This window comes from Ixodes scapularis, unplaced genomic scaffold (assembly GCF_016920785.2).
Source record: "Ixodes scapularis isolate PalLabHiFi unplaced genomic scaffold, ASM1692078v2 PGA_scaffold2__306_contigs__length_199485367, whole genome shotgun sequence".
Taxonomy (NCBI): domain Eukaryota; kingdom Metazoa; phylum Arthropoda; class Arachnida; order Ixodida; family Ixodidae; genus Ixodes; species Ixodes scapularis.
This window is the reverse complement of record NW_024609857.1, coordinates 29,878,431-29,891,004: the sequence shown is the minus strand read 5'-3', so window position 1 is coordinate 29,891,004 and position 12,574 is coordinate 29,878,431. Positions and strand designations below refer to the sequence as shown.

The 12,574-nt window shown below is 45.7% G+C and overlaps 1 protein-coding gene across 1 annotated transcript; it reads left to right on the top strand.

The window, feature by feature from the left end:
- Positions 1 to 11,070: 11,070 nt before the first annotated feature.
- LOC120839642 lies at positions 11,071 to 12,018 on the top strand. The gene has a single exon (XM_040209943.1). It carries the CDS (start codon positions 11,071 to 11,073, stop codon positions 12,016 to 12,018), a length of 948 nt encoding a protein of 315 aa, XP_040065877.1.
- The last annotated feature ends 556 nt before the right edge of the window (positions 12,019 to 12,574 follow it).

The following is a 12,574-nucleotide window of genomic DNA, read 5'->3' as shown; positions in this document are numbered from 1 at the left end:
CATAGTTTTCAAAAGGCAATGAAAACTGAATTTGCCGAAAAAAGTTGGAAGAATGCTAACGGCTGTACACATCATAGCGGGCGATATCTTGCGCCACTTAGCCTAGCACTCTTCAGTCTTGTCAGATGGTCGCACATCGAACCGCCAAACGGCTGGAGGAAATAACCCAAATGTATCCACATCCGCTGCAATTCGATGTTACATCGAAAAAATATCATAAATGACCTATAAAATTCCAGACATATAACCTGCCCAAAATTTCCCTCAGACTAGCACGATTTCCCTTATACCCACATAGTCCTGTATATTACCTTAATCTAGGAACTTTTCTTCGGGTTGGCAGCCCTGCTTCAGTAAGACACGTTACATCAGTCTTACAATACAAATTCGATGCACAAACTTATGATTTTTGATGCTTCCTTTACAAAATGCAGTTCCATTCATTTGTTTTAGTTGGCTCCCTAAAGTCCTCAAGGCACCCCCAGCAAAGCCTAAATAGTACACCACAAGGCAATGCACACAGTACTGAAATATACCGAGGAGAGACTGCTGCAGCAACCGCAGCTGCTCGTTAATTTGGCATTTCAATACTGTTTCGTGGTCTACCGAGGCATACGTACCACTAGTGTCATCTCTGTCCATTCTAGGAGCGCGTGTCCTCCCGAGGGCCCCCAGCAAGGTCCGCGTGAAGCTTTTTCATCGGGCAATCTGCCGCAGTGAGCGCAGCTGTTGGTAAGTTTGGCAGTTCGATACTCTTTCCAGGTCGACTGAGGCTCACCTACCACTAGTGCCGTCTATGTTGATTCTAGGCAAATGTGTCCTCCTGAGGCCCCCCAGTAAGTCCCAAGCAGTACAGTAGGAGAACCCTACTTCCCCAGCTTCCCCATAGCAGTCTGGTTCGGCAATCCCAACTGCTGATGAGTTTAGCACAATGATACTGTCTCCAGTTCGTCCGGGGCACACCTACAACGATTATTGTCTCTGTTAATTTATTCATTCTAGAAGGGTGTGTCGTCCCATGGCTCCTCGAGCAAGGTCTGAACAGCGCCTTACAAACCCTTGCTTCCCCAACTTGTCCTGGACAGATTGCCGCAGCAACAGCAACTGCTGATGAGTTTTCATTTTCGACTGCTGTTTATTAATCCTGGCGGAGTACAGACAGTTACACAGTGTTACCTACATCCGAGCTTATTGTCTCACTGTTATAGCCACTCAACAGGACAAAATTATTTTCTTTTTTTCTTTTTCAAGCACACTGTTTACATTTGGCATCAGGTAGTATTATCAGGATGCCAGTCTTTCTTTTGTACTGATGAATAACACAGAGCTACGATGACAGCCATGTTCAATGCGAAAAAAACTAATATTGGCGCAACGACAGGAGTATCTGTTACAACGCAAAGAGAACAATTTAAAATTTGGACTTAAAGGGACGGTGAACCGAAATTTGGATTTCACACAACAATGCAGGAGCGGTAAGCGGGACACTGAAATCCCTACAACACCACTCGTAAGGCGATATCTCGAATGGACGGTCGTAGTTGTGGAAAAAGAGGTCGAGATTGAACGAGGCCAACAAAACGCGTGACGTCAACATATCTCGTTTCCTCCTCTCTTCGCTTCGCCAAAGCGGCGAGGCGGAGAAGACGCGAGGCCGTTTCCTCTCCTTCTCGACTCTTCTCGGAGAACCAAGACGTCAACATATCTGTCAGATGCGCCTTCTTTTTTGAGAGAAATACGGTCATCCGTTCGAGACACCGCTGTATGAATGATGTTTTGGTGTTCATAGCATCCCGTTGCACGCTTCTGCCGTCGTGTTTTGTGGAATCCAGATTTCTGTTCAGCATCCCTTTAAGCGCTTTCTCGTTGCAGATAAACTGAAGTGTCTCGAAAAGTTTTTTGTGAATGAGACTGCATAGAGTAAAGGCACCCTCGAGAAAGTTTTTTTAAGATTCATCTTTCTTGTGGTTCCTATGGTTTCAATGGGGTACTAGGGGATTGGGGTAGCATTTGCCTGCAGACCGCACACTTCAGTAGCATCTCCAGGACTTCAAGTTCATGTCAGACAAAATGCACAAACTGATGGATTCTTTAGGATACATGGCGAGGTAAACTTGCGGCATGTAATTCACTCGCGCAACCTTATCTTGAGTATGCATCTGAACTCTGATCCCTGCAAACCCGTCTCATCAAAAAGCTCGATGTTGTATCCTTTGCGGTTTGTACGATTTATTCAGTCTTCAGGTGTACAGTATAAGTCACAGAATTAGAAGGTGTAAGGGCTTTAAAAGTATTTTATGATATGTAAAAGAGATTGCACCTGTCAGTAAAGTTACGTGCACATTTGTGAAATGTTGGGAAAACATTTTGAAGGTGTAGGGTGTGTCTTCGTGTAATTTCTTGTTTTTTTCATCCTGTGATAAATTTGGTTATGTATATATTCAGCATCTGTTCTACTTATAGTTTATACCCCTGCCATGGCCTTTTACTTAGCTGGCAGTTTTGTAAATTAAATAAAATTGTGACTTTGATCTTTTCTTTTTAACGTCATCTGTGCTTGTGTATTTTCATTGAGATTTTTATCTCAAATTCGCTTGTTTTGCTTTGTTCTTTGGATGATATTTGAATTTTTTTGTATTTTTTTCATTGCCTCTTATTTAAATAACAACCTGCAGTTGCTTTCCTCTTTTCTTAGATTGAATCTTCACTAGAGACCTTTTATAGATCTGCAATAATTAACATGTATGAATATTGACAGTTTGAATAAAGAACTTTAAGGTCTTAATTAAAATTGTATAAAAGTAAAATTCGTAAGCGTTAGACAACGTTACTAAAACACTCAGTTGGGAAACTCGCCGTCGAAACCTGGGCCGCTGGCGTCCACCGAGACCAGCTAAATGCGACAACAGCGCCACTCTTTGTCACTTGTCTGTACTGTGGTCGCCTTGAGCTTTTTGAAAGCCTGTTTTTGCGTAAAAACAAACAGAAAAGACTCTTTTTGTATGCAATTTATTGGAGTTTAGTACAAAAAGGGAGGCGCGTTATGTTTTTAAAATCTTTAGTTTGCAGGGTTTTCCGGCACAATTAATATTGTCTTTATACAACCATGCTTAAACGGTCCTTTCAGGTAGCGCGTCCCGACCTAGGTGCATTTTAACTTCGGTAGGTCGACGCGGCGCGTCCGCCGGGGAGACGGGAGTGGCACCCCCTGTAACCTCTACCGCTGTATCTGCTCTTAAAGCCAAAATAGAAGTCACGTGCAGTTCCTCGAGAGGCCGCTGCGGGAGAAATGGTGGCGTTGTGTTCGTCATTAGCTCGGTGCTCGGAGACAGATTGGGGCCACGTTTTCAAAGCTGTCTCTATGGGACTTTCCCAACTGAGTGTTTTAGTAATGTTGGCATTAGATTAGGTGCTGAAACCGAGCACTGGTTCCCAACTGTGCACCAGCTTTCTAGTCCTACGACACTGCCCAGAAGTCTAAAAGCAGTGTGAATCGTAATTATACCTCAAATTGTATTTTTTTTTTACTATGAACGAATAACAGACAAAATACAAACACTCTGATCAAATTACGAGGTACGAAAACTAAACAAAAACGGAGTTTTTCTTTCTGAGAACGGATTACTCTCGGAAGAGTAGCGGCACCAAGTAGACCTGTTGCCCGTGCCGGAAAACCCGCGGTGTCGCAAATGTTTACAGTATGCACCCAATACACGCGCACAGAGTTACGTAGGGATATTTGTCATTAATAGTACTGCGGTCAGCTTAAAAATGCTAGCTTAGCGTCAACCACGTTAACGCGTCCTGATTAGAAAGAAGAGAAAAAAATATCTTGCTTTCAAGGCCGCCTAATGTTTTTTTATCACCCGTAGGCCAAACCCTCCCGAAAGCTCACCAAGGACATATATTAAGAGGAAGTAATGAATCATTTTAAATCATGAAGAATATAATTGTAATTTGGTGGTTGATATGAGGGTTAAAAACGACTTGCGATTCCTGTGAAGCTGAAAGGTGTACAGACCCTCACGAGAGTGAGTGTCTGTCCACCGATGATGCAACTCGGTAGAAACGATTGAAACGATTGTCCAAAGCACTTTCGGGATCCACGGTTGGACGAGCAGATCTAGAGCGGCTTCAGGACGGTCGGATGCAAATGCGGGCTCTAAATGAGCTCATTGCCACACTTTTTATGACAAGGAAAGTCCACACGCCGCGGCATCCCGCCGCTCCAGCTGACCGAGACGTCGAGAAGCTTGGGAGCACCCAGAGGGCGCCTCCGTCGCAAACCTGAAGTTAGAGGTGGGTAAGGGGTGTTTTTTTGGAGGAGGAGGGAAGAGAATGCGCCACTTTTCCCAGATGCAGGGGCTTTAGTAATAGCTTGTGACACACCTCATAGAACACCTTGGCGCAAGTTTGAGAAAAATGCACTACGCCTGGAGGCCTCCGGTGACGATGGAACGAATGTCACGCAGGAAAGAAGAAAGAGGTTAACTTCACATGGCAATGACTTGCATAGTTCGATTATCGCTGCGGCAAGAACACTGTTTAATGCTAGAAATTTACGAGGTGGGAAATAAAAGGTAATATCAGCACAACGTCAGTGATGCGTGGCGCCGCCAGGCTCATGACACACCGTGGTCGCTCTGAGAACTTTCGCTCGCACCGAAAGCAAGAGCGATGCGGCACTCTTTTCCAACGAAGCGGGAGCGGGAATAATTAATAAAGCCAAGCTTCCATGTTTTTTTTGTTGCTTTTTACGGCCAGGTTTATGTCACAAACAGAACGGTATAAGAATCAGTCCGATATTTAAAAATCCTTCCATTTTGGGCCAGGACGACAAATAGAACAATCGATGACACGTTTGCGTTTCTAAGTTTCCCGTCATTTATTTAGAACGATTGATTGTCTTTCGCATAATGACGTCAGTTGCTTAAAAACATAATTACCTGACCAAAAACGAGTATCGATCCGTTCGGTCGACACTGCGATTGAATCGCATATTGAAAAGAAAATATACAATTTCAAGAGTAATAAAATTACATTACTAATTACTTTCTTCAAAATACGCAAATCTAGTTTAATTGCATTACAAATATGCTCAGATTAAAAGAAATTACATCACATTCCAATTTCTTCCGAAGAGCAATGAAATTACTTCAAGCAGTAATTCGTGTCCATTTTATTTGGAGTATTTCAGAACTCAGATCTCCGCTGCTGTCACTTGAGCCTTTAAGTGAGCGCCCAAAAGATTTTCTCTTTTAAAATACAAAGTGACGACGGAAGCGCTAAACAATGAACAGCCTATCCTTTAGATATTACTGAAAACAGTCATGTCAGCTCACTGATTTTGCTGTTCCATCAACGGTCAAGTTGTGATTCCGTCCTAATTAAAGATAAATCGTCTATCTCGCTTGGTTGGATCATGGCAGCTAGTTTTCACATGAAGTCGCAACGACTGCGATGACACATGATAAACCGCTTTTCTGTGTTTTTCTTTCTTTTTTTTCTTTTTTTTTCTTTTTTTTTTTTTGGGGGGGGGGGGGGGGGGGCGAACGGAGTTTATATAGCTTTTTTTTGTTTAATTCTCGACTCTCCGGAATTCGGAGTGTAATTTCGCAGTGTTTTCTATTAAAAATAAATAACAAATAAATAATACTCGGGTAGCAGCGTAAACTAGACAAACATAAAAAGAAAATGCGCTTCTATCAATTAATCTTTTTTCGATTGGATTTGGCGTTTGAGCCATTGCCCTCGGCAATTCTAATTTGCCCTGCTACAAAAGTTGCGCGTAAGTGTCGCTTGGATAATCGTCAATACCTTAAAATACATCAACTCCTGGAGGTAGTCGCTGAGAAGCTCGTATTCATCCCATCCTATTCCATCAAACTACCCCGCGGCCGCGAGAGGGGGAGTGGTATGGGATATCCTTATAAAGGGCGTGCGAAACTGAACAAAAAAAAAAGAAAAAAAGGCCGAGCTTCCGGGGAGAATATGTTTTCCTTCCGGTTGGCTATGGTGTTTGCTTGTTTTTTGAGGAACCCTCAGTGAGTGGCCCGTGCTTTAAGAGCCTCGCCGCCGAGGATTAACTGCCGTACCCTTTGAAATTTACTTACACGGGATCGAGACCCTTTTCTGACCCCTGGGATGAAATGGAGGAGTACTTGCTCCTCCAGCATGTGACAAATCTGCCGAAGGTATAGTGCCGCATCCTCACGGCTATACACTTTCAGACTCGCCTGGTCCACATACATGAGAACTAGTTAGAACACACATATCTCTAAACACGTTAAACTGCTTCGTGAACAGCAGGGCGTCGGCGGTGGGAACTTGCCTCCCTCAGGCGACGAAGATACGCGTCGAGCTTCCCCGCCGGGTGCACCAAGCCAGGTCTCGGTTTTAGCAGACAACCTACCGAAAATTTTTATTATGCTTCTTTCAGCACAATACGAGTCTCTGTGGTGCACAATTTTCTAGTGTTTTGACTCGCTTGCCTTGGTACTCCTCAACGTTTCTTCTTTCCCAGATCAAAGAGCACACTGCATTTTTACGTATGACCCATCCTTGTACGGAGATGGAGGAAAAATGGCGGCGCGGTCGTAATGGCGCGTGCGTTGGTTCGAGCGGCGGGAATTTAAGGCGCCGTGTCGAACGGACGTGTTATATTCTCCGAAGTTTTTCAGCATGGAGAAGAGACTGCCACGCAAGCAGGTAGGCACGACCCAGGCCGAGGAGATGGATGTCGCTGGGCCGGCGAGAAGCCAAATCCAGAGCAAGGGCAATGCCGAAGCAAGTGAGTTGAGCGCAAATACGCATGGTCAAGAAAGCGCGGAAATTGAGGACGCCGTAGCGGAATTGAGGACTGCTCTGGGTAACACCCCAAGGGCCGTTTTAATCGCACTACTCAAGAAATTGCTGGAGGAGGACGGCAAAACACAAGAGAAGAAACCCAAGAAAAAGAAGGGCAAGAACAAAAGCTCGGGCCCGACCGGGGACACTCCGGCGAACGGCGGGAATCGCCAAAGCCCCATGAACGTTGTTCCCGGGAAGATGGAAGCTTCCAAAACGCTGGACAAGGAGAGGAACGTCGATCGAGCCACCGGCAGTGGATTAGATTGCAGTTCTACACCTACTTCGGAAGAGATGGAGGCGAAAACAAGAACCGGCCAAGCAGCTCCGACCACCTGCGGGGACCGGCAGTTGGACGAAGCGCCGAGCAGCAACGACTTGTTTGCATGGCATCAAGTAACGTACAAGAAAGCGTCGAAGAGGCCGCGGGTAGACACTGAGGCGAAGCACCAGCAAAAAGCCAAGCAGCAACCCAAAAGGTATGTGGAATTGAAGGTTCGACCGGCCAAGAAGATGTCTCTCAAACCCCACATCCAATCTGTCAAAGCTCAGTGTGTGGCCTTATTGCCGCATGGAAATCAAGCCGTGATCACTTTTCACCACATCGAAAAAGCTAACGTCATTTCGGTCCCGACAGACTCGGAAGACTTAGCCAGACAGATCCTGGGGATCAAGGTGATCAAAATTAATGACCACGAAGGAATTGACGTACAAGTCTTTCGCACGTACGGGAGCAACTACACAAAAGGGATAATCTACGACATCTATCCCAAAAATCAAGACGAGAATGACCACGTTCTGAACACTGAACTAGTTTGTGAGAAGATCAACATTGTGGCAGCGCATCGGTTGGGAAAAACCAACATTGCGGTCATTACTTTTGATGGCAACACGCTTCCCAGGTCGATATTCTACGGAAATTTCTACAAAAAGGTCTATCCACACAGACCCAAAGCTGTGGTATGCAACAATTGCCAGAAGATAGGTTATAAAGCCGACATCTGCTACAACCAGGGTTGTAAAGTACCTAGGTACAAGTAACTGTAAATCGGTAACTAGGTACTTTTGTTGTACCTGAGGTACAAACCTAGGTACTTTCATTTCTCAGTATCTGTATCTGTATCTTAGATACATTTTCCAGTAACTTGTAACTAAGTGAAGTTACTTTTTACAGGTACTTTTTTTATTCACTTCGTCAAAATTGTAGAAAGTGCAATATAACATATAACTGAAAATAAATTATAATTACAGTCTTAAAGCAATTTAACATCACGTAGTGTTCGTGCACTTTACAAAACTGAAAATACCTACGTCTGAAGAAACTCCCTCCTGGTTTCTAAAATTCCCCTACAAATACTACTTCCAGAGTCACAGTTATAATTACGTGCGGAAAATAATATTGGGAGACCTTAGATATGTAAATGTTCATTTCACATAATTAAGCACAACAAAACTGGCAGGCTTCGTTGTCAAAACTTATTGCAGCAGTAGAAGGATACAAACATCAAGGGCAGATAATCGAAGCACTCGTACTCTGGCCGAACGGAGACTTCGAGCTCCTGATGTAGTCTGCCACTGATGGCTGGGCTGCTGTTATTCTATGTTGTGGAGGCCCTGTGCTACATTCGGGTCTTTCCGTTTTACCCCGTCGACATTCGTCTTGCTCTTGTCGACACTCTTTAGTGCTTCCTTGTGAGACCTTTTAAAAAAGCAAAGCATGGCTAGTTAATACTTATTGCACCGTATCAAAACAGCTCAGCGGCGCAGGACACTAGTCCAACTAGGTTTCAGCGTTAGCACTTGAGACGAAAACGATATTTCTGCCAGACGCCAAAGATGGTCAACAGCGGCGGAAAATTCCGGACGTGCGGGCATTAAAAAGGGAAAAATTGGTTGCTTCCAGTAAAACTAAAATGAAGACGGTATCTAAATGACCAATGACAAGGCAGCTTACAGATAATTGTTGTGGGTCGGTTCATTTTCTCGGAAGCCTAGTTTACCTAGCGCACCCGGACATCTTTGTAACGACTTCTTACCGTCGCTCCAGACGCCCTGAAAAATGGACTTGCACCGTAATTTTGTATAAGTATGACCAAACCTTTCTTTGTTACCCATTCCTGACGAAGACCGGACTCCGGTTGAAACGTCGAAAATAAAGTTTCCCTTGTGCTACCGATGGACCTCTACTTCGTCATATATAATATATAAGTGAAGTCAGAGTGGTGAATGGGTCGAAACACGTCGAAAACGAAGAGTGAGTTGACGCAGGGACAGGCTTTAAACAACGGTTTCGAGGGGGTCCTGCAAAGTTCTAAGTCCCAGTTATCGAACATCCGCAGTTGAGAACAACGACAAATCAGTAGCAGGCGTATTGTACGCACGAAAAGTTGCTACCCTGACGTACGACGCGACGTCAATCTCTTGGCCGACTGACGGACGTAAACGCACATAGTACGGAGCATAACAAACCTTACACAGTGATGGAAGTGCCATTTGACCTTTTGGAGCAGGCCTTGTAGCAGGCAAAATATTTTTTGGAGCAGGTAGTGGCCCTTTTGGAGCGGGGTCCGGCATATGTTGGCATATTACTTGAAAATGAAATAATGCCGCATTGCTATATAAAGCCCATCTCTATTATAGGAACACAGTGCCTGTCGCCTTTTTAAGGCAGGATATATAAAATTCAACAAACTAAACACAAAAAAAACATTTTTTAAAATGAAGTTTATCTGCTCGTCAGATAAAAAAATACAATTAAATATGTAACACTGAGTTCTGATGGTACAGGATATTTAGTTTTATCAGCCTGCACTTCTTTTCAGGTATCTGCAGCAGCATCTAACGACCCTCATTGTTGTGGAATGTTTTAGTTCAGATTAGAGTTGTTTTTTGGGCAGGAGTATCTGATATTTGCTTCGAAAATTCCGATTCATTTTCGATGTGCTGGCGAAGTCACGATAGGATCACGGCGAGTTAACCCGTTGAGTGCGCTCCTTGGCATGCACCGACGCGCTGCAGAGAAGCGACACCCGCGGAGCAGACACCACAGTCGCGCGAGTCGCGCAGTGCTTTGTGCTCCGAAGAGGACGGTGAGGCTTTACGAGCACTACATCCAGAGTTTTGTGAAACTCAACTATACTTGGCTTCAGCTTCGGTGCGAGCGCAGCCGAAGCTACAAGCGCGCGCATGGAGCCCGTAACGGTGCCCACACTGCACGAGCCCACGCGCGAGTCAGGAATGCACAGAGCATTGGGCTCGCGCTAGCTTTGACTTCGCTGGTAGCTAGCGCACGGGAACAGGGCGGGCCCATTGACACCAATAAAGCATGCTTATCAAACTTGTTTTTGTGTACATCCCAGTATACGAAGGATTTACTTCTAATAATAATGTGACAAATTTGAGAAAAATACTTGGCGTGAAAATAAAAAGTACCTTTGAAGTAACTGTACCTGCACCTAGGTACATTTTTAAGCGAGTAGCTAGATACGTACCTAGGTGCATTTTCGTATCAGTAACTGTAACTGTATCTTAGGTACATTTTTGAAGTAACTTTTACAACCCTGGCTACAACCCAGAGGTATGTGGAAGGTGTGGAAGAAGGCACGAAGAAGACATCGCGGACCAGCAAGCGGGCCACAAGGAGTGTGAAGAAGTGAGCCTATTTTGCCAGGAGTGCAGGAAGACAGGTCACATGACCAGCAGCAAGGCATGCCCGACCAAGGTTGCGGCAAACAAGAAGATGCGTGAGGATCAAGCAAGATACAGACTTCAAAACAAAGCCAGCCAGAACACACAAGCACGGGACGAGGAACGGGCCACCAAGGTCCCAGTACCGCCTAGCGAAAGGGTTTGGGCAGACAAGGTTGCACAAGGCCAAGCGCCCAAGCCGTCCGAGACCAGCGGGACACACGGCGGCGAGTGCAAATGTGGTCGCATAGAGGCGAAACTAGACAAGATGATCATGCAGTGGGAGAACTTCATGACAACCCACAAGTCCTTTTTCCCTGCAGAATCATGCTAAGAGTTCTGCAGTGGAATTGCCAGGGGCTGCGCAAGAGGGCGGCGGAGCTCAGGGCTCGACTTCTCGACGTACCATCAGAACGCCCAGATATCCTACTTCTGCAGGAAACTAACACGACAGAGATTGCATTACCAGGGTTCGAGGCGTATTCGTGCCCATCAATCACTAACAAAAGGTTTGGGAAGTATCCCACAGGCAGAGCAATGATCTATGTGAGCACAGACTTGCCACGCTGCCAAATCGACACCACGCAATTTTGCACCGACGACCAAGAAGTTGTCGCTATCAAGATTTCCTGGCAACAGAAGTATATAACGATGGCTTCTGTCTACTATAGACCGCTGCCCTCAAAGAAGCAACGCCAACTAGAGAACGGTTGGATCGCTCACCTGCACGATATGTACCCTAGAAACCATAAAGTGTACGGAGGAGATTTCAACCTACATCATCCAATGTGGGGGTACCACAATAAAAGCAGTGGAGTAGAAGATCTGATTGAGGAGATGACGACATATCAGCTACACCTGGCCAACCCGAAAGGAGCGAAGACGAGAATTGGCACAACAGGACAGAAGGACACAACACCGGACCTCACGTGGGTGGACAACCCATACCCACAACACCAGAAATGGAAATGCCTCGAAGACAGCTGGGGAAGCGACCATCTCCCAATCGTTTTCGAATTTTCGGTCAAGAGGAAGCCTGAACAACAGAAAAAGAAAAGACAGACAAGAACGATACATTGGGACAAGTACCGAGAAAAGCTGGAAGAGTCTGACCCGGAGGATGCCCCCTTCGAGGCCCGGCTAAGGAAGGCGATCGAGGCGGCGACCATCTGTAGCATTGTGGACAAGGACGCCCCCACCCCAGACTTGCACCTCCTAAAACTCTGGGCAACACGACTGCAGGCCGTAAAAAAGTACAGGAAAGGGACAAGAACACCGGAAAATAGAAGGAACATCACCCGAGCGACGGTAGAAGCAAAGGTGTACGCAGAAAAGTTGGGAATGAGGAGTTGGCTCGACCACTGTACTTCACTCTCAGAAAAGACATCAATAGAACGTTTGTGGGCTACGAGCCGAGCGATGCTGGGCAAAAAGAAGACGACCAGAGTGACACAGTCCTTAGCACTAAAGATGGACAAGCCCTAGAAGGACCTGGCGGAAATGGCGGGAGAGCTCTTTTTTCCGCAGCCACCACTGGACGCCACAGATGGGTTTAAACCATACATGATTGAGATGCTCGCCCCAGACCCAGGAATGGACAGCCCGTTCACGCCAGGGGAACTGGAAGCGCGCTTCATGTCGGAAAGGCCCATACAGCACCGGGGCCAGACAAAGTTACAATGACCATGTTAAGGAATCTGCCAGATCAATCAAAAGAAGAATATCTGAAAGAAAGCAACAACGTCTGGGCGACAGGAAAGCTGCCGGAGGAATGGAAACATTCCAGCGTGGTACCCATTCCGAAACCAGGAAAAGACAAGGGATCCATCACCAACTATCGCCCCATATCCTTGACACCCTGCACATGCAAGGTAATGGAAAGGATGGTTCTGAAGCGGATCGAGTGGTTCCTTGAAACAACAGGAGGTTTTCACGCTACGCAGACGGGCTTTAGGCCGGGGCTCGGAACGCAGGAAAGCCTCATGCTCATTTCGAAGGATATTATCAAGAAAAAGAAAAGGATGATTAGAACGATCGTCGC

Excerpts from the sequence above, each read along its gene's own strand:
- LOC120839642 (XM_040209943.1), top strand. The coding sequence starts at position 11,071 with ATGATCTATGTGAGCACAGACTTGCCACGCTGCCAAATCGACACCACG.